General features: G+C 38.8%; 1 protein-coding gene across 6 annotated transcripts in view; it reads right to left on the minus strand.

Moving 5' to 3' along the window:
* The window catches only part of LOC133364983 (protocadherin gamma-C3-like), a 303611-nt gene that overhangs the window by 253454 nt on the left and 28378 nt on the right, over positions 1-21779 (minus strand). Inside the window, exon 1 of one of the 6 annotated variants that reach the window (XM_061586169.1) lies at positions 12083-14677. The exons of the other annotated variants lie outside the window; for them this stretch is intronic. Within the exon in view, the coding sequence (XP_061442153.1) occupies positions 12083-14509 (2427 nt within the window). The 5' untranslated portion in view covers positions 14510-14677. Of the gene's footprint in view, positions 1-12082; positions 14678-21779 lie in introns of those variants that run through there. 6 annotated transcript variants of the gene reach the window in all.

Here is a 21779-nt window from a genome sequence, read left to right on the forward strand (position 1 = left end):
TTATCACCCTTGTTAAGAAGAGTGATAGAACAGACTGTGGGAACTATTGAGGTATTTTTCTTCTTGCTACCGCAGGTAAAACCTTGCAAGGATCCCCGCAAATCGCTTCCTGCCGATCTCAGAGGATGTCCTCCCCAAATCTCAAAATGGTTTCCGCCCTTCCAGGGGGACAGTGGACATGATTTTCACTGCACGACAGCTTCATGAAACATGTAGGGAGCAGAATCGACCTTATATATGGCGTTTTTTGATCTGACTAAGGCCTTTGACACTTTGAATCGAACTGCTCTCTGGACCATGCTTCTGAAAACTGGATGCCTTGATAAATTTGTGAATATTTTGCGACTCCTTCATGACAACATGACAGCAACAATTTTGGATAACAATGGCTTTCAGAGCGATCCATTCAGAGTTGGATCAGGGATGCGTCATTGCTCCTACCTTATTTGCTATCTTCATTGCTATGATTCTACACCTTATTGAGGGGAAACTTCCTATTGGTGTGGAAATCATATATCGAACAGATGGAAAGCTTTTTAATCTCCGTAAGCTGAAAGCAAAAAGGTAATGTCAACCTCTGTCATAGAACTTCAATATGCCAATGATAATGTAGTCTCTGCACATTCAGAGGAAGATCTTCAAACTATCCTAAATGTCTTCACAGAAGCATATGGAAAGCTTGGGCTCTCACTTAATATTAAAAAAACCAAAGTGCTTCATCAACAGATGCGAACTAATCCCTTTGTAGCACCATCAATCCAGCTTAATGGTGTGACATTGGAGAATGTTGATCACTTCCCCTATCTCGGCAGCCATCTCTCTGTAAAAGCTGACACTGACGCTGAAATTCAACATCGTCTGAGCTCTGCAAGTGCCACATTCTCCCAAATGAAGTGTAGGGTGTTTGAGGATCGGGATATTCACAGGGAGACCAAAATGCTTATTTACAAAGCCATTGTACTACCGACCTTACTGTATGCCTGTGAAACATGGACCATTTATAAATGCCACTCCCAGCTTCTTGAAAGATTCCACCAATGCTGTCTCTGGAAAATTCTGCAAATTACTTGGGAAGACAGACAGACTAATGTTAGCATTTTGGAAGAAGCAAAGACTACCATTGTTGAAACAATGATCCTTCAACATCAACTTCGCTGGACGGGCCATGCTGTTCAAATGCCTAATCACTGTCTTCCAAAGCAGCTACTTTACTCCCAACTTAAGGATGGAAAATGGAACATCGGTGGACAGCAAAAGAGGTTTAAAGATGTTCTTAAAGCGAATCTAAAAAAATGTAACATGAACATTGAGAACTGGGAAGTCTTGGCCCATAACGTCCCAAATGCAGGTCAGCTATTATCAAAGGTGATGTGGACTTTGAAGAAGCACGAATACAGGACAAATGAGCTAAGCGGAAGGAACATCAAACAAATCCTCATAGTGACCATCTTCCATCTGGAAAACTATGTCCTCACTGTGGCAGGCTGTGTGGATCCAGAATTGGCCTCCACAGTCACTTACGGACCCACTGTTAAAGACCTTATCTTGGAAGACAATCTTACTCAGCCACGAGTGATCGCCAATGCATATTTAAGGGGAGGGAATTCCAAAGGTTAGGTGCCACTACACTAAAGGTCTGTTTCCTATGTTGTGTGGAACGGACCTGCTGATAAGATGGTATCTGCAGGAGGTCCTCACCTGCAGAAAGCAGTGATCGACTGGGTATATAAGGGATAAGACGGTCTTTCAGGTATCCTGGTCCTGAGCTGTATAGGGCTTTACACACCAAAACTAGAACCTTGAATTTAGTCCAGTAGCTAATTGGTAGCCACTGCAATTCTTTCAGTAGTGGGGTGAAATGCTAGCAATACCCTGCCCCAGTGAGCAGTCTTGTCACCGCATTTTGCACCAGCTGCAGCTTCCAGACCAACCTCAAGGGTAGCCCCACATAGAGAACATTACAGTAATCCAGCCTGGAGGTTATCAGTGCATGGACAACAGTGGTCAGGCTATCCCGGTCCAGAAACAGCCAAAGCTGGTAAAAGGCACTCCTAGCCACTGAGGTTACCTGGCCTCTAGTGTCAAAGATGAATTGAGGAGCACTCCCAGGCTATGGACCTGCTCTTTCAGAGGGAGTACGACCCCATCCAATGCAGGCAACTGGCCAATTTTCCAAACTCGGGAACTACCAACACACTGCACCTCCATCTTGCTAGGATTTAGTCTCAGTTTATTGGCCCTCATCCAGCCCACCACCGAGTCCAGGCACAGGTCCAGGGCTTGCACGGGCTCTTCTGATTAAGATGTTACAGAGAAATAGAGCTGGGTATCATCAGCATACCTTGCCCCAAATCTCCTGATGACAGCTCCTAAGGCATGGGTTCTCAACAAGGGGGGAATTCCCCCTGGGGAGAATTTTAGGGTTCCAGGGGGTGAATTGGGACCACTATTCAGCAAAGTGTGATGTCCTGTAGATTATGTACAATCTGTAAAATTGTAGTTTGTTTTTAATTTAATCTGCGACATTCAATAAAGTTTATTGAATGTCACAGATTAAAATCGATTCTTGAACGTGCAGCATTATTTTCATTTGCAAAATTAAATTATTATTTAAAGACCAGGAAGTGCTCCAAGAAATTCTGTTATAATATAAACTAAGAAATTTTTCTCTGACGAGAAACACCACCGTCACTCGCGAAACGTCAACATGCTATGAGAGACTATCTTGGGAAGGGAGGAATTATATTCTGAACAATGGTGAAAGGGGGGAATGGAGCAAAAAAGGTTGAGAACCACTGTCCTAAGGGCTTCAACATATATGTTAAACAGCATGGGGGACAATATGGTACCCTGTGGCACCCACAGCACAACTGCCAGAGGACCAAAAGACAAATCACCCAATGCTATTCTCTGAAAATGATCCTGGAGATAGGATCAGAACCACTGTAAAACAGTGCCTCCAGTACCGATCTCAATAAGTCGGCCCAGAAGGATACCATTGTCAATGGTATCAAAAGCCACTGTCAAGTAAGTATATCAAGTAAGAATAACAGGGTCGCACTCCCCCATCCTTCTTCTGATAAAGGGCAACCAAGGCTGATTCAGTCCCATAACCAGGCCTGAACCCAGATTGGAATAGGTCAAGATAATCTGCTTCATCCAAGAGTACTTGTAACTGCTGCGCCACAACCCTCTCAATCACTTTCCCTAAGAAGGGGGTATTTCTGACTGGTTGGTAGTTGTCACAGACCAATGGGTCCAGGGTGAGCTTTTTCAGGAGTGGTCAGATCACTGCCTCAGGGCGGCTGGAACCACTCCCTCCTGCAATGATGCCTTGACCACACCCTGGATGCACTCAGTCAACCCTCCTCGGCAAGCTTTAATAAGCCAAGCAGGGCAAGGGTTGAGAGGACACATTGCTGGCTACATCATCACAAGCACCTTGTCCACGTCATCAGGCCACATATGGATGTTTATACAGTAATTTAATGTTTTTAATGGGATTGTTTTATTGTGTATTTTAATTATTGTGTATTTTTAATTATAGGATCCTTCAATAACGTTGTGCAACAGGTTTTTATATTTTGTAAACTGCTTAGATGCCTGTTTTGGCATTAAGATGTATATTAATGAATGAATAAATAAATAGCACAAAGGGGATAAACCCAACCTGACAAATTAAAAGCTTAACTCTAAGGCCCATCTAGACAAGATGGAGGAAAAAATATAATACAAGTCCTCATACTGTCCTTTTTTTCCCTTGTGGGGCAAATAACTCAAAAGAGGGTGGAAGTAAAATCATATTAGGAAAAATGATTTGGGGAGAAAGGGTTACACCTCACCTCAGGTACTGTGGCCCTGATCTGAACTGCCCCATTCCTACAGGAGACCCAAACACTAGGGATGGGGTGAATCTGTCAATTTCCGCTTCTCTCAATTTTTCATTCTTCCAATAAGAACATGAGAAAAGTGTTCTGGATCAGGCCACTGGCCCATCTAGTCCAGCATCCTGTTCTCCCAGTGGCCAACCAAATGCCCATGGGAAGCCCACAAGCAGGACCTGAGCACAAGAGCACTCTCCCCTCCTGTGGTTTCCAGCAACTGATCTTTGGAGGCATCTGCGTCCAACTATGTTCAGTTCTGAACATTTCCATGTAAGTTTACGTTTGTTTGTTTTTTTAAAAATGTCCTTGTGAAAATGCATTAGCATTTTAGTTTGGATTTTGCCTAATATACACAGATCTGTATGGGATTTTGCCTAATATGCCCTTTTTTGCAAAGCAATTTTCTCTAATATATGCATTTTTGTATGTTATTTTCACTAATATATACATTTTTATGCACACTTTCCCTATTATATGCATCTGTGAACATATTACTAGGCTGAAGAACTGTACTTCAAAATTTGGAAAAGTGTGAATTTCAAAGGGAGGCTGTGTTTCAGTTCTCAGATTGTTTCAGAAAGTGCAAATTAGGGTGGTTCACCTTCACATGCACACCAAATTGAATTTCTCCCCCATTCCTACCAATCACAGATCTCTTGCTATCTAACCTAGCTGTATCTTTAGTCTCCAGCAGCTTTGTATACCAAGCAAAGAAGCGTATCAAAATAAATTAACATTCAGTACCATAAATCAAAGCCATGACATACAACTTCAGTTATATGAAGATTAACTGAATTAATCTTAACAAAAACCAATTAACAAAACGCTGACTTAGAAGAAGCTAAAGATAAACAGATTGATTATAAGAGGCCAGGATGATTTGCAAATAGCAAGCTAGATCAGCAATCCTAGTGTCCTACAGCACAATACAACCCCGCAGTCACCGTGCTTGGGGGAGGGGTTGGGGTGTTCCAGGTGGTAGGAAGGAGGACGATCCCAAGCCAACCCTCTGCCATCATTGGCCATTCCAGCTTTTGACTCATGTCAGCCAGCATGTCTGACAGAGCTGTGGATACTGTGGTGGCTATACGGCTCCATCATGATTTATCACAGCCTGGCTGAGCTTGGATTGCTTTGCTAGTCTTCTCTTTTAATATAGCTTAGGCTGAAATCCTACATACACTTACCTGGTAGCATGTTCCAACGAACTCAGTGGGGCTTACTTCTCAGTATGGGGCTTACGTCTCAGTACAACATGTATAGGATTGGACTGTTAATGGTTGAGACTAGGGATGGCTAACTTGTGGTCCTCCAGACATTGTTAAAACTACAACTTCCAGCAGCTCCAGTCAGCATGGCTAATAATCAAGGATGATGGTAGTTGTAGTTCAGGAATATCTGCAGGGCCACGGGTTAGCCACCTGTGGTCTAGAAGATTTGGGGGTCACCATAATATATCTTGATTTCACCAACAGCTTGACTAATCCCATATGGCTTCATCATACCAAATGTATCACATTTTGAACAGTAAGATGGTTGAGAAAAGCACAAACAAGCTGAGAGATCATCTTTCCAAGAAAACATGGAACAGGCAGTCATCAAGGATGCTTTAGGGGAAAAATGTCTAATGTGTGGGCAGAAATACCTCAGTATTGATCTTATATTTGGTGAAAATGAAAATAATGCAGTATAAAATAATCTGAGACTGAATATTGTTGTCATTCTACCAGATCTAAGATTCATCAATAATTAAAGGAATTTCTGTCAACATCTCATCTCCTTCTTGTATCTTTAAAATAAGATTTTTTTGTCGTTCTTTTCTTAATTTATATGCTAGCAATTTCCCCGGTTTATTTGCAAATTCAAAAGTCCTTTGTTTAGCAAAGTTTAATTTCCTTTCAATTTCTCTAACTGTCAACATTGACACTTGTTTCTGTAACATTTTAATTTGATTTACAATAGAAACTTTAGTTGGATTCTTTTTCAATTCTTCCTCTTTTTGTTTTATTTCTTCCAAGATTAATTGCATTTTCTGTTGTTTCTTCTTTTTTAATTCAGAGTTACATTTAATAAAATATCCCCTCATAAATGCTTTACTTGTATCCCAAACAATATTTTCATCTGTTCCTTTATGTAAATTGTATTCAAAAAACTCTTTTAATTTCTTCTTACATTCTTGCACTATTTTATCATTCTGTAATAAAGATTCATTTAGTCTCCATCTAAATCCAAGATTTTTTTTTTTAAAGTCAATATCACTGGATTGTGATCCGAAAAGGTTTTTGGTAATATATCCATTTTGGAAATGTCTTTTACTAGGTTTTTAGACATCCAAATCATATCAATCCTCAAGAATGTTTTATGTCTTTCTGAAAAATAAGTAAATTCTTTTGCATTGTCATTTATATATCTCCAAGCATCCACCAATTCTAAATTTTCCATCAATTCAAAACAAATCTTTGGTAATTTACCCTGTGTCTCTTTAATATTTTTCTCAGAAAGTCTGTCCATTTTTGGTAAAATTACTCCATTCCAACCACCCATAACACACCAATGATCATATGAAAACTCTGACAATTTTTCCATAAGTCCTGTGTAAAACCTTGTTTTATCTTCATTGGGGGCATAAATGCCCACTATCAAAAATTTTGTACCTTGTAAAGTAATTTCAACCCCCACAAATCTACCACTATCGTCCAATAATATCAATTTAGGAAACAATTGTGGGTTAATATAAAGAACAACACCATTTTTTTTTTGATCCAGCCGAAATAAATTCTTCACCTAAATTTTTACAAATCAAATATTTGGAATCTTTCTTCTTGATATGAGTTTCTTGTAGACAAATTATATCCAATTTTAATTTTTTCAAATAATGAAACACTTTCTTTTTCTTCTGCGACGTATTGGCTCCATTTATATTCCAAGTTAGATATTTGTAATCCATCTTTAAGCATGTATTTTTTTAAAGTACCTGATGCTCCCTTTAATCCATCATCTTCCTTTCCCTCCTCTGCATGTTCCTGTTGACTTTGTTTCCCAGGAATTATATCCATGTCTTTGAGTTTGTCTTCTTCCATGTCTTTTGAAGCTTTTCTCAAGAAGTCCCTGGCTTTTTGAACAGTATTCAATCGATATTTTTGTTGTCTGAATGTAAAAATCACTCCTTCTGGAACATCCCACCTAAATTGAATTTTACATTGTTTAAGTTTTTCTGTAAAGAAAGCATATTCTTTTCTCTTGCGTAAAATTCTAATAGGGATTTCTTTCATCCCCAGTATTTCCTTGCCATCAATTTTAAAGATATTATTGAAATGTTGTTGTAATACCATATCTCTGGTCCTCTTTTTTACAAAATGCACAAGCACATCTCTTGGAATTTTTTTCATTGTTGCATATCTTGAATTGATTCTATAAACTTTATCTATTTCAAATTCCATCAGATCTTCATTCCAATCCAAAAATTTTACCAGAGCATTAACCATTTTATCTCTGATATCTTCACCTGTTTCTTCAGGAATTGCACGAAATCTCAAACAATATTCTTTATCTCTCAATTCCATCACAGCGATATAGTCCAAATTTTTTTCCAATTCCACATTTAATAAATCTGTTCTGTTCTCCAAGATTTGCACCTTTCCTTTAACATTTTTTACCTTCTGTGTTATTTGCCCAATTGTGCCTTTAATCTCATCCACTTCTATTTTGATATGTTCTTTTATATCTTTCAATTCCATCTTCATTTTGCCAAATTCATCTTTAATTTCTTGTCTATCCTGTTTCATCTCTTGTTTGAGATCTTGTTTAAGATCACTAATCCCATCCATTATTTTCTGGAACATGTCTGGGGAGACAGCCCCTTCCTGTGCATCAGTTGAGCCTCTTCGCTCCAGGGCTTTAGTTGCTTTCCTAGTTGTCATTCTTGAAAAAAAAAAACCTTTAGTTTCTGCTATTAACCAATGTTCCCAAACCTAGAGGCAGTCTGTTTCTTTTTTTCCCCCCAACAACAAAAGAGTTAATATTCCAGGCCTGTTAATATGATCTAGCCAGCACAGTTCTTATCTCCTGCACATCCAGGAATGCAAAACAAGTTTGGTTCACAGCACCCAACCGTCAGTAACATACACGAACAGCAGATTCGTCCAAAGAGAATAGTCCAAAAAAAAAAGAAAAAAATAGTCCCAGATATATTTCCTTCAAATAATCAAATCATCTTATCGGATAAGTTGTCTCTCATCCGTTTTAATCTTTATAATTCCAAATTCAAGCCAGCTTTTTGTCATTAAACTATAAATTAAGTTCTTTAAATTTTCTTTCTTCTTTAATTTTATATAAAAGGAAAACAGAGTGACTCACCCAGGTTTCTCAATTGCTGATTCGTAAACAAGTCTCTTTTACTGTAGTAATTTAAACCAAATGATAAGATTTAGACAGAAGGAGGCTCGCTCGTTATAGAACGTTTTTAAGGGGGAAAAAAACGTAAAAATCCAAAGGGTTTTTCATCAATATTATTCAACTTTGTACAAGTGTCAGGAAATTCCCTCTGAAAAAATAGAAGAGTATATATCTAAACAGAATTTGCCTAAAATTACAGATTTTCAGAGACAAGCTATTAATGGTCCTATTACGTCAAGAGAAATATCTGAGGCTATAAGTAAAATTAAATTAGGAAAGGCGCCAGGACCGGATGGACTATCAGCAGTGTATTACAAATGCTTGGAGGAGGAACTCTTATTACCTTTACAGTATACAATGAATTCTATTTTGCAAGAGGGGAAGATACCGGATAGTTGGAAAAATGCCAATATACCTAAAGAGGAGCAGGATCTAACCAAAACAAAAAATTATCGGCTGATATCTTTGTTGAATAATGACTATAGAATTTTTACAACGATTTTGGCAGAAAGAATGAAAATAATATTGCAACAATTTATTCAGGAAGATCAAGCGGGGTTTCTACCTAAAAGACAACTACGTGATAACGTCAAGAATGTTTTGAATGTGTTGGAATACTTAGAACAACGAAATGATAAACAAGCAGCTTTGATCTTTTTAGATGCTGAGAAAGCATTTGATAATTTGAATTGGAAATTTATGTTTAAGGTCTTGGAACAAATGGATTTTGGAGATAATTTTATAAAATGGATTAGATCTATTTATACATCTCAGAAGGCACAGATAATTGTCAATGGGGGGTTAACGGACTCATGTGAAATACAAAAGGGTACAAGACAAGGATGTCCATTATCTCCCCTTTTATTTATTTTGGTCTTGGAAGTGCTGCTTAGAGATATAAGGCAAGATAAAAGGATTTCGGGAATAAAGGTAAAAAAAGAGGAATATAAATTGAGAGCATTTGCTGATGATTTGATAATTGTATTAGAAAACCCTTTGGAAGGAATTAATGCATTGATGGACAAATTAAAAGAATTTGGACCGTTAGCAGGATTTAAGATCAACAATCAAAAAACAAAGATGTTGGTGAAAAATTTATCTTCAAGGGAACAAAAAGAGTTGATGGACAAGACAGATTTTAAAATAGAGGAAAAGTTGAAATATTTAGGTATTATTATGACAAATAAAAATTCAAAGTTGTTTCATAATAATTATGAAAAACTATGGACAGAGATTAAGAAAGACTTGTTAAAATGGGATAAATTACAATTGTCATTAATGGGAAGAATATCCGTGATAAAAATGAATGTATTGCCGAGAATAATGTTTTTGTTTCAAACAATACCTGTAATATCCTCTGATTTACCTTTTAAACAATGGCAAAAAGTTATTTCTATATTTGTTTGGCAGGGAAAAAAACCAAGAGTTAAATTTAAATTATTACAAGATGCCAAAGAAAGAGGAGGACTGGGATTACCGAATTTGAGACTTTATTATGCTGCCTGTTGTTTAGTCTGGATAAAGGAATGGTTTTTATTGAGGAATAAAAGGCTATTGGATTTGGAGGGCCATAACCTGAAGTGGGGATGGCATGGATATCTATGGTATGATAAAGTAAAAGTTAATGTGGATTTTAATAATCATTTTATAAGACGTCCTCTGTTGAAAATATGGAATAGATATAAACCAAGGTTTTATTCGAAAATACCATTATGTGTCTCAAGTCAAGAAGCGTTTTATAGAAGAGAAATGGCTGGAAAAGAGAAATGGTTAACATATCAAGAACTATTAGAAAATGTACATGGAGAATATATAATGAAAGAGAGAGAACAACTGATAAAGGAAGGATATAGTTCTCAATGGTTTGCCTATTTACAATTGTTAGAAAGATATAAAATGGATAAGAAAATGTATGGGTTTGAAATAAGTAAATCTGATTTTGAAATAGGTTTGTGTACAAATGATGAAAATATAATTGCGAAAATGTATAAACTTCTGCTGAAAATGGATATGGAAGAAGAACAAGTAAAAGAGTGTATGGTAAAGTGGGCAAAAAATTTTGGTTATAATATACAAATGGATCAATGGGAAAATATGTGGAAAAAAGGCTTGAGATTTACATTATGCTATAATCTTAAAGAAAATTTCTATAAAATGATGTATCGTTGGTACATGACTCCAGAAAAGTTGTCAAAAATGTATAGTAATGTTTCTAATGCTTGTTGGAAATGTAAACAACAAGAAGGATCATTTTATCATATGTGGTGGTTGTGTAAACAGGCAAAATTATTTTGGGCACAGATAGGTAGGATGATGCAAAAAATCCTAAAGATAAATATTCAGTCAAAACCAGAATTTTTTTTATTGGGTTTTATGGATAAACAAATAGAAAAGAAATATGGAAGAATAATATTATATATGATTACGGCAGCAAGATTATTATATGCACAAAAGTGGAAAATGGAATCAACACCAACAACGGAAGAATGGCTATTGAAATTAATGGACTTAGTAGAGATGGATAAATTGACATGTTTACTTAGAGAAAAATCGACAGATACATTTCTTAAGGAATGGAAGCCTCTCTTAGACTTTTTGTTGAAAGATAAAAATGAAATGATGATAATGGGATTTGACGATTAATTAAGATAGACTATGGAGAACAGTGATTTTGTATGTATTAAAGGACAGGTTTGATATATATTATATATTTATAGCTGATCTGTGACAAATCAGAAGTCAAATTTTTTATTTTTATTTTTATTCTTATTGTGTTATTTTTTTTATTTTTTGTTTGTTTGTTTTATGAAAATTTGAATAAAAACTATTGGAAATAATAATAATAATTAAAGGAATTTCTGAGAAACCAAGACATATTTATGTATATTTAATGTCCAGTCACTATAAATAAAAATAGAAACAAATAGATTTAAAAAATAAACAGAATATTATGCACAGCATAATTTACATTTTATCTTTATAATTTTCTAAACTATTACTTTTTCCACAATGTATTTTGAGTGTAAACTTTTTTTCTCTGCATGACCGTGTAAATAAATGCTCTAAATATGTCAATATCACCATAATATTAGAACAATGGCATAAGTGCAGATTTTTCTGATGAAAACAAAAATCAATATTCCTATTAACTACAAATGCACTGTTTTGATATTATTTTTAATTATTTTAAAAAAATTAAATTGAGAAACTGAGAGAAATTAAAAATGTCAGTTTTGCCCATTCCTTTTTGCCACTAGCTTTGCTCACAGAGAAATCTGGAGGATCCTGCTATGGTGAACAGCTCCGAGATTTTGAGGAAGACCAAAAGTTTTGAGGAAAGTAGTAACGTTGTCTCCTTCCCTCTCCCCTCTCTGTTTTATGCTCCTTCTCCCACCTTAGTTTCAGGTCTCACCGGAAAGCAAGTTGTATTTCCACAGGCACTGAACACTTCCATGTAATTTTGAAGGCCACCCTGAAGCAGCTGTCAACCAGTTTCACTGTATGTCTGTCACACTACATGGACTGGCCTGCACATCCTTTTCTCTTATGCCACCCAAAGAAGCAACAACAATATCATCACCCACAAACCCAAAACCAACTTTATGATATGACAATGGGAGCTCCAGGGTGGTTCACCCAAGAAAAACACAAATCCTCTACCCAAAGCTCAAAACTCTCAGAAGAATACAAACAAGTCCAAAAGAACTCATGGTTTTTAAAATAAATTCATTTATCATTATCCTATTTTTTTAAAAAAGCTTATGTAATCAAAATAAAATATTCATCTAAAATTGTTTGCTCACCTCGACTATGATTTGATCTCTATTGTCCAAGTTTAAATCTCCAACAGATAGTATAGCATCCTTTGCTTCACAAGTCAGAGGTTGATTGCTCAATGTATTGCAACATTTTGCCTTGGAAATATTAAATTGACTTTTCCTAGAGTCTGTTGTCAGAGACACCTCCTGACAGTAGGAGTGCAGAAAAGCTCGGACTCCATCAATCCCCACAAACTGTGAGACAGGAGCACCACTGAAATTCACACCCCCTGACTCAAACAGCTGAGAATTTCTCCATCTGTGCAGCCTGATAGCCAGTAATACAAGGAGGAAGGTGAAGAACAAGCAGGAGACAAAGGCCACTGCAATGACCAGGTAGAAAGTAAGATCTGACTGGGAATCAACAGGAGCTGAGACACTGCTCAGATCGGAGAGGATTGCAGGGATGGTGTCAGCCAGCACCACAGTGACCGTGACTGAGGCGGAGAGAGGTGGCTGCCCATTGTCCTTCACTAAAACCACCAGGCTTTGCTTCAGGGCATCTTTCTCCAGAAAGATACGGGCTGTCCTGATCTCTCCGGTGTGGAGCCCCAGAGTGAAGAGCTCTGGCTCTGTGGCTTTGATCAGCTGGTAGGAGAGCCAGGCATTCTGCCCAGAGTCCGCATCCACTGCCACCACCTTGGTGACCAGGTAGCCTGGCTCAGAGGAGTGAGGGGCCAGCTCTATCCCCGTGGAGCCATCGGTGGGAGGGGAGGGGTACAGGATTTCTGGAGCATTGTCATTCTGATCCAGGATGAAGAGAGTCACTGAGACATTGGAGCTGAGTGGTGGGGAGCCTCCATCCTGGGCCCTGACCAGGAACCGAATCTCCCGAAACTCTTCATAATCAAAGGAGTTCAGGGCATAGACAACCCCAGTTTCAGAGTTAATGGAGAGGTAGGAGCTGATTAGGGAAGTGCTTGTACGGCTTTCAGTGATGGAATATGCTATTCTGGCATTCTCTTCCCAGTCTGGATCATTTGCTTTCAGGGAAAAGACTGAGGATCCTCTCGGATTATTTTCTAGGAGATAAGAGGTATAGGCTGATTGAATGAAGAGCGGAGCGTTGTCATTTGTGTCTAACACCTGCAGTGAAATCATTTCAGATGTTGATAATGTTGGTGTCCCATGATCTGTTGCTGTAACAGTGATATTATAGGCCACCACTTGTTCCCTGTCGAGGGCTCTGTCTGTCACTAAAGTGTAAAAATTGTCCATTGTTTTCTTCAGTTGGAAAGGGAGGCTGTTGGAAATTGAGCATTTAACCTCCCCATTGACTCCTGAATCTTTATCTTGCACATTTAGAATGGCAATGACAGTTCCAGTTGGTGAGTTCTCAGGGACAGAGTTGATTACAAAGGTTATTGCTATTTTGGGTGCATTGTCATTCAAGTCTGTAACATAGATAACAACCTTTGATCTGTCACTCAGACCACCCCCATCCATGGCTTGAACCTCAAATTCGTATAAGGATGAAGCTTCAAAGTCAAGGCTTTCCCGAACGATAATATCTCCTGTTGTGGAATTTAACAGAAACATTTTTGTATTCTTCTCTGTGATTTTTTCATAAGAGTATTTTACCTCTCCATTGATTCCTTCATCCATATCTATGGCTCTTACTGTACAGACTATGGAACCTTCAGGAATATTCTCCTTCACGCTTGCTTCAAATATTGGTTGAATGAAAACCGGTACATTGTCATTTGCATCTAAAACAATGACTTGAATATGAGCAGTACCAGACCTGACTGGATCACCCCCATCAGTAGCTGTGAGGATTAGGTCATAAACAGGTTGCTCCTCCCTGTCCAGAGATTTTTCCAGCACCAGCTCAGCATGTCTGGCACCATTTTCTCCTGTTTGCATCTCTAGAGAAAAATGGTTACTGCCTGTGAGTTGGTAACTCTGTATAGAATTTATTCCCAGATCTGGATCTTGAGCTTTGGGTAGAAGAAACCTGTCTCCAAATGTATGTGTCTCACTGATTTTCATTTTCCACTCATTTGGTAGAAACCGAGGAGCATTGTCATTTATATCTGTAATTTCCACTTCAATTCCATAAAGTTTTAATTTACTCTCAACAAATACTTGCAACTTTAACAAGCATTTCTCTGTTTCCCCACATATTTCCTCTCTATCTGTTCTCTCAGAAATTTGTAAATGGCCATTATTGACATTTAAAGCAAAATATTGAACCATACCTACACTGGGAACTATGCGGAGTCCATGGTCTGAAAGCTGCTTCCCATCCATTCCCAGGTTCTTTGCAATATTCCCCACAAAAGAGCCTTTCTGCATCTCTTCAGGTATGGAATAGTGGAACTGTGCAGAAATTGCCTTCCACAGAGTCAGCATTACAAGACATTGCAGGATTTCCTTTTTGCAACTTCCCAGTCTCCGAGTTTCTTCCATTCTCTTGCAGCAGGATCAGGCACACTGGTTCTGATTCAAAAGCTCTTATGCCAGTAATGACTGGCTGCTGGTTTCCCCTTGCTTTGCTCCTAGTTGCAGTTCAAAATAGCATGTTACCAATTCGTTTCTAAGCAAAATGTATTCCAGTTTTGCTTCCGATACTGTCATTCAGCCTGGCCTTAGTTACTGTGTGCTTGTGAACATAATAGCAAAGGTTGTGTGGCTGGATCTTTTATTTTTATTCCTTATTGGTGAACAGCGACACCCAGAGGCTCAACCCCAAACTGCAGAAACCTCATTTTGGAATACTGAACATATATTTCCTTCCATATTTTCAACTTTTATTTATGGTATTATCAGGATATGTCAACTTGATATGATAATAAATTCAGGTTAACATTTTCTCCAACATAGAAATAGATATATGGTTCATATAAGACATTTTTTATCCTCATCAAACAAACACTGTTTAAAGGGACACTGGGTACTTTTTCTTGGGTGTTCTCATGTTGACTCCCAAGCTTAGTTGTACTTAAGATATTTTATATTAGAATATTTAATATTAGAGACTTATAACCAATGATTTGGCAGGTTATTATACTATGATTTCGGCAATTCAGCCCTGCTTATCTCATCTGTACATGCTGGTTCATCTTGTGTACCTCTCCTCTCCACTCATTTTCTCTCCCCCATCTCCTTCTCAGGGTTAAGTATCTCCCCGCCATATGATTTGCCCATGTTTTTGTCCAAAAAGCCATTTGTCTAAATAGTGCCCTTCACATGTAGTTGCAGCTGTGTACTTTTCCATGATGTGACCTCCAAGTGGCTGGGGGTTGCCTGTGAATGATAAAACCATGAGTGCAGATTGTATGGGCAAACTGCATGGTCTGCCCTGTCCATGTAGCTGCATTTTGTACAGGCAGCCCCAGGTGTAGGGAATTGCATCACAGAAAAGTAGTTTTAATGTGGCTGTGCTTAAAAAGCACCCATGTGTCCTCCTTCTTCCTTTCCACCTTCTTCCCTTGTTTCCTGCTTCTTTCTTCAGTTCCCATTTGATTGCTGTTCAGACCCCTGGCTAGCTGGCTGTCAAATGAAATGTTTTCAGTAAATCCAGTAAGTGGAATTGCCATGACTTCCCAGTGGCAGCCAACAATTAGAGCAAGATTTCAAAAACTAAGAATTCCTAAGAGCTAGGACTTATAAGATAGCCATTCTGATAACATAATGTCTTGGCACTGCCATTTTGAAACAAAAGATGTATAAATTACTGAGGGTGTCAAGTAGACACCGTCATTGTCACATCATTACACCTGAAGGCCACAGATTTGAATCTTTTAAGTTTTCACTGAAGTGGGGAAACAATTAAGATAATCCATCCCAGATGTCTCTGTATTCCATTATCCTCTTCTTATGACTGTAACCACTGACATTGACAGCTGCTCTTTGTGTGGCTTGGTTTATCCCTGAAACCATCTCAATTTGACTGGCCAACCACCCAGTCACCTCTTCTCAAATTCCACATGATGGCCGTTGGGAAGTGTGACTGTAACTATCTATAGCCTCTATCCATGCTTCCATAACCACTCAAAATCTAGGAATGTCATCACTTCATAGTGTAGTTGGAGTTTAGAGGTATTTAGATAGTCACTCATGTGGTATGTTTTTAGGTAAGATGATAAACGCCAATGTATCTTCTACTGTTGCTAAAGTGGGGACCTGAAATATCTGCAACAAAAGGCTTAGATGGATGTCACTTAACTCGTGGTAGCTCAGAAGCCTTTCTAAATGGTAACCTCCTGTATGGGGGACTGGTTTCCCACAAACAGCTCCCATGCAGCTGGGGCCACATGTGCGAGGGTTGATCATGCAGGTCCTGCCCACGTAAACTGCACATACTCCTCTTGGACTGGACCCAATCCACACGGGCCATTTAAAAGATCCAAACTGGGTAGGATTCACTCAATGAAAGCAGCTCCTATCTGACTAGGGCAATCTGTAAAGGGCCACAAAATATCTCCAGTTTTCATATTTCCTGTATAGTGAATACTTTAGAAGACAGAAACAGGATGCAGTGGCATCTTGACAGAGTGGAGAATTGGGACAAAACTAACAAAATGAATTTCAACAGAAATAAATGTAAAGTTCTACATTAGGTAGGAGGAATTAGATGCACACATACAGCATGGGTGACACCTGGTTTGAGAGTAGTACACGCAAAAAGAATCTAGGATTTTAGCAAATCACAGACTAGGTCATAGGTCAGCAGTGTGATCCAGCAGCTAAAAAGGCTAATGCAATTTGAAGTCACATTGACAGAAGTATTGCGTTCAGCTTGTGAGAAGTAATGGTATCCCTCTATTCTGCTTTGGTCAGACCTCACCTGGAGTACTGTGTCTACTTCTGGGCATCACCATTTAAGAAGGATGTTGACAAACATGTCCAAAAAAGGACAACAAAAAAGGGTTCACATGACACAGAAAGTGTACCTGTTTGACCTTTACTGTTACACTGGTGTTACATTGACAAAAATATGTAAGGGAAAAAAGACTTGAGAATATATATTTATAAAACAAATTAACTTCAATAATATAATATGAGAATATAGAATATGCACAAAAAAGCATAATAGTGGTAGTTATGACAAACAAAACACAGGTTTCTGAAAGTTCTTAGGAGGGTGTCATTCATTTAAAAGTCTAACCTAAATGACCTCTCTGAGCTTGTCCCAAAGGAGGAAGAGGGAAGAAGTCATGATAATAGGAGGTTTCAAGGTGTCAAAAGCATCCTCAACATTTCCTCTGAATTGATTCTAATATTTATACCCTTACGCTTTACCAGTAATATTATAAAAGCTCTCTGATAAACATACGTTAACGGTGGAGTTATTTAATTTACAGATTATAAATTAAGACCATTATTTGTGTCATTTTCATTTCTCTTTCCTAATTATAATATTGACCTGCCTGAACTTTACTAATATTCCTTTCATGTGTCTTGAAATAACTTCTCAACAATGAACTGTCTGAAGTCCAGTTTGTCACTTACATATCAACATTTCCAAAACTATGAGCTCCCACAAACAAGACAAACAAATAGATCATATTTGAGTTTCCTACCTCTGATTCTCAATATAACTGCTTTGAAGCGGCAAAGGCATTTCATGTTAGCAAGCAATATTAGCAGTACTAGCTAAGCCAAGTTCTTTTCTCTTAAGCTCCTTAAAAGTCTTTCTTTACTTGTCTGGAGATAGAAAGAAAAGGAGTGAAATGCAGATGAACAAATATCTAACCATATTGGTTTGGTTCAAACTCTGGTTGTTCTTGGTTACAGCTCGTGATTAGTGAAGAGGGAGATTAAACATGAACCTGAGTTTGGACATACATGCTAAGACAAACCTGAAGCTCAGTCCTGATAAGACCGAGGTGCTACTTGTGGGTGACAGGGGGAGGTTGGGTGCTGTTGACCTACAGTTTAATGGGGTAAGTTTACCCCTGAAAGATCAGGTCCGCAGCCTCGGGGTGGTTCTTGATTCCAGGCTGTCCATGGAGGCTCAGATTTCGGCAGTGAGCCGGGCAGCTTGGTACCAATTACATCTCATACGGAGGCTGCAACCCTACCTCCCTATTCATCAGCTCCCACTGGTGGTACACGCCCTGGTCACCTCTCGATTAGACTACTGCAATGTGCTCTACGTGGGGTTACCCTTGAAAACGGTCCAGAAACTACAACTGGTGCAGAATGTGGCGGCGCGGTTGCTTACAAACAGCCGCCGCCGTGATCACATCACGCCAGTATTATTTCACCTACATTGGCTTCCAGTTGTTTTCCAGGCCCAATTCAAGGTGTTGGTATTAACCTTTAAATCCCTATACGGTCTCGGCCCAGTTTACCTGAAGGAGCGCCTCCAGTACCACAAATTAAGCCGCCCAACCAGATCAGCCATACAGGGCCTTCTCTCAGTCCCACCAACGAAAACAGCTAGGTTGGTAGGGACTAGAGAGAGGCCATTTTCAGTGGTGGCCCCCACTCTCTGGAACTCCCTCCCATTCGATCTTCGCCATGCCCCTTCCCTGGATACATTCCGCCGGGCCTTAAAAACTTGGCTCTTTGGACAGGCCTTTAGGATTTCCGGGGAGGGCTAACTTTTTTGGGATACTTATTATCTATTGATTGCCCTAACTGATCTCATGCTGCTGTGATTAATGACTTCATTGTATTTTATCTGTATTGTATTGTATTTTACTGAATTTTAGTTTGTACGTCGCCTAGAGTGGCTTCGGCCAGATAGGCGACACAAAAATTAAATTTTATTATTATTATTATTATTTAGTTCAGTATACCACAGAAGCAAAAAAGACCAAGGAGGAGCAAAGCATGCTCTTCTCCAGGATCCTACATGCTTGCCTTGCTCCATTAAGCCAAAGTTTGGCTTATCATATCCTCTGAATGCATCTGTTGGCAAATACAGATTAGAAAACACTGAGGCAAGAGTTCAGAGGTTAAAAGTACAGTAGGTTTCTAAATGAGAGGTCACAGCATGAGCATAACATAATTTGCTAGAATCAGAATAAATTCACATCATATGGTGTAGTGGTCAGAGTGCTGGACTAGGACCTGGGAGACCAGGGTTCAAATCCCCACTCCGCCATGAAGCTTGCTGGGTGACCTTGGGCCAGTCACAGCCTCTCAGCCTAACCTATCTCACAGGGTTGTTGTGAGGATAAAATGGAGAGGGAGGAGAAGCATATGCACCACCTTGAGCTCCTTGGAGGAAAGGTGGAATATAAATGTAATAAATAAAGAAATAATATTCTCACTTTTTCTCTGAATATTTGCAAGTATTGGATGGAACAGATTATCTTGATCCATTCGAATCTGGGTTCAGGCTTGGTTATGGGACTGAATCGGCCTTGGTCACCCTGATAGATGACCTTTATTGGGAGAAGGACAGGGGGAGTGCAGCCCTGTTATTCTTATCTCTTGGTGGCTTTTGATGCCATTGACCAAGTTATCCTTCTGAGCTGACTTGGTGAGATAGGTATTGGCACTGTTTTACAGTGGTTCTGATCCTAACTCCAGGGTTGTTTTCAGAGAATAATATTGAGTGGATTGTCTTTTGGCTCCCTGGCAGTTGTGCTGTGAGGTGCTGCAGGATCTTCTTGTGCCCAATGCTGGTTAACATTGGGGGTGATCATCAGGAGATTTGGGGCAAGGTGTCAGCAGGACACTGATGATACTCAGCTCTATTTCTATGTAACATTTGAATCGGGAGAGGCCATGCAAGCCTTGGACCAGTGCCTGGACTTGATGAGGGGTGGATGAGGGCCATTATACTGAATCCTAGCAAGACTGAGGTGCTGTGTGTTGGTAGTTCCTGAGTTTGGACAATTGGTCAATTGCCTGCTTTGTATGGGGTTGTACACCTTCTGAAAGAGCAGGTTCATAGTCTGTGGGTGCCCCTGGATCCATCTTTGTCACTAACGACCCAGGTGACCTCAGTGGCTAGGAATGCCTTTTACCAGCTTTGGCTGGTAAGATAGCTGCGGCCATGCACTGGTAACCTCCAGGCTGGATTATTGCAATGTGCTGTATGTGTGGCTGGCCTTGAGGTTGGTCTGGAAGCTGCAGCTGGTGCAAAATGTGGCTACATGACTGCTCACTGGAGCAGGGTATTGCCAACCTGTTACTGCGCTGCTGAAGCAATTGCACTGGCTGCCCATTAGCTACTGGGTCAAGTTCAGTGTTCTAGTTTTGGTGTACAAAGCCCAACACAGCTTGGGATCAAGATACCTGAAAGATCATCTTGCCCCTTATATACCCAGTCGATCACTGCGCTCTGCGGGTGAGGGCTTCCTGCAGATACCATCTTATCAGGAGGTCTGTTCTGCACAACATAGGAAATGGACCTTTAGTGTGGCAGCACCTACCCTGTGGAATTTCCTACCCTTAAATATTAGATGGGCACCATCTCTGTTAGCTTTTTGGCACCTATTAAAGACTTTCCTCTTTCAACAATCATTTTAAATAGAGACCTTATCCCAGTCTACATCTGTACTGGAAATGTACTTTTTAAAAAAGATGTTTTTAAGATGATTTGTTTTAATATGTTTCTAAAGATGTGTTGTTTTAATATGTTTAAAATCTTTTGTTTTTAAGATATTTTAAAGTGCTTTTAGTGTTTTTGTATGCCACCCTGGGTTCCTTCTGGGAGGAAGGGCAGGTATAAACTTAATAAATAAATAAATAAATAAATATTTCTATAATATAATAAGCAACCAATCATGAAGCAAAGATTACTACACAGGCTGTTTAGGCAGTAAGAACTTACAAGTTTCATATTAACTAAGTGAAATGATGCATTAAGCACTAGAGCAGAGATTTCTGAGGCCAATATCTATCTATTTTTCCTCTACTATCCTTGACAATAAAGCGACATTGAGCGCTCTGCCTAGCCAGTAGACTAAACGTTCATAAATTCCTTTGTGATCTTTAAAGGCATATGCAGATCTTGGTTTTTCTTTCCTTTAGGAAAGATTGTACAAGTAGCAACACTTTTTGTGGGGAAAACAGGTTGCACTCCCATTGCAGGAAAGTCTGCCACTCAATCACTGTTTTAAAAAAGGGATTTAAAAAAGACTCACCAGGTCTCTTATGTTTATCATCTTTCTGCCAATGTCTGTTTCAATATAAAAAAACTGAAGAGCCAGCCACATTTGGGTTTCTTTGAGATGTTTGAAATTTGCATTATATGTAAGAATAAAAATATAAGACATTATCACAAGAATTGAGAGGTTTAAAAAAATGTAGTTACAACACAAGCAAGCCCTCCAAATATGCAACACAGGAGCAGATTACCCGATAGTTCGCACATCCGTTATCTTTGTTGACTGATCTTGTTTAGTATGAGCTTCTGCAGCTTTTCCTGATACTAGATTTAAAAAACAAACAGTGGCACATATGTATTCCCTTTAACTTCTGTGTCAATGTGATGATAGTAGCCATTAACATTCATTGTTTTATTTTTAAATTGTCTTCCCCATGTATCTTTTTTTAAAAAAACTCACAGACTCAGCAGTCATTTATACAGTCATTGTTTGCCAGAGATGTCTGCTTCATGACCCAGAGCTGGGTCAAGGAAGAAAGGAAGAAACATAATCATAAAAATGGTCACCAGTGCTGTGATATTTATGCCGGATCCAGCAATACCATGTTTTGGTTGGCAAACAGGCAAAATGTAAAAATGCAGAATGCAGTAGCCAATGAGTGGTTA

This window comes from Rhineura floridana, chromosome 1, assembly GCF_030035675.1.
Source record: "Rhineura floridana isolate rRhiFlo1 chromosome 1, rRhiFlo1.hap2, whole genome shotgun sequence".
In the NCBI taxonomy this organism is placed as follows: Eukaryota; Metazoa; Chordata; class Lepidosauria; order Squamata; family Rhineuridae; genus Rhineura; species Rhineura floridana.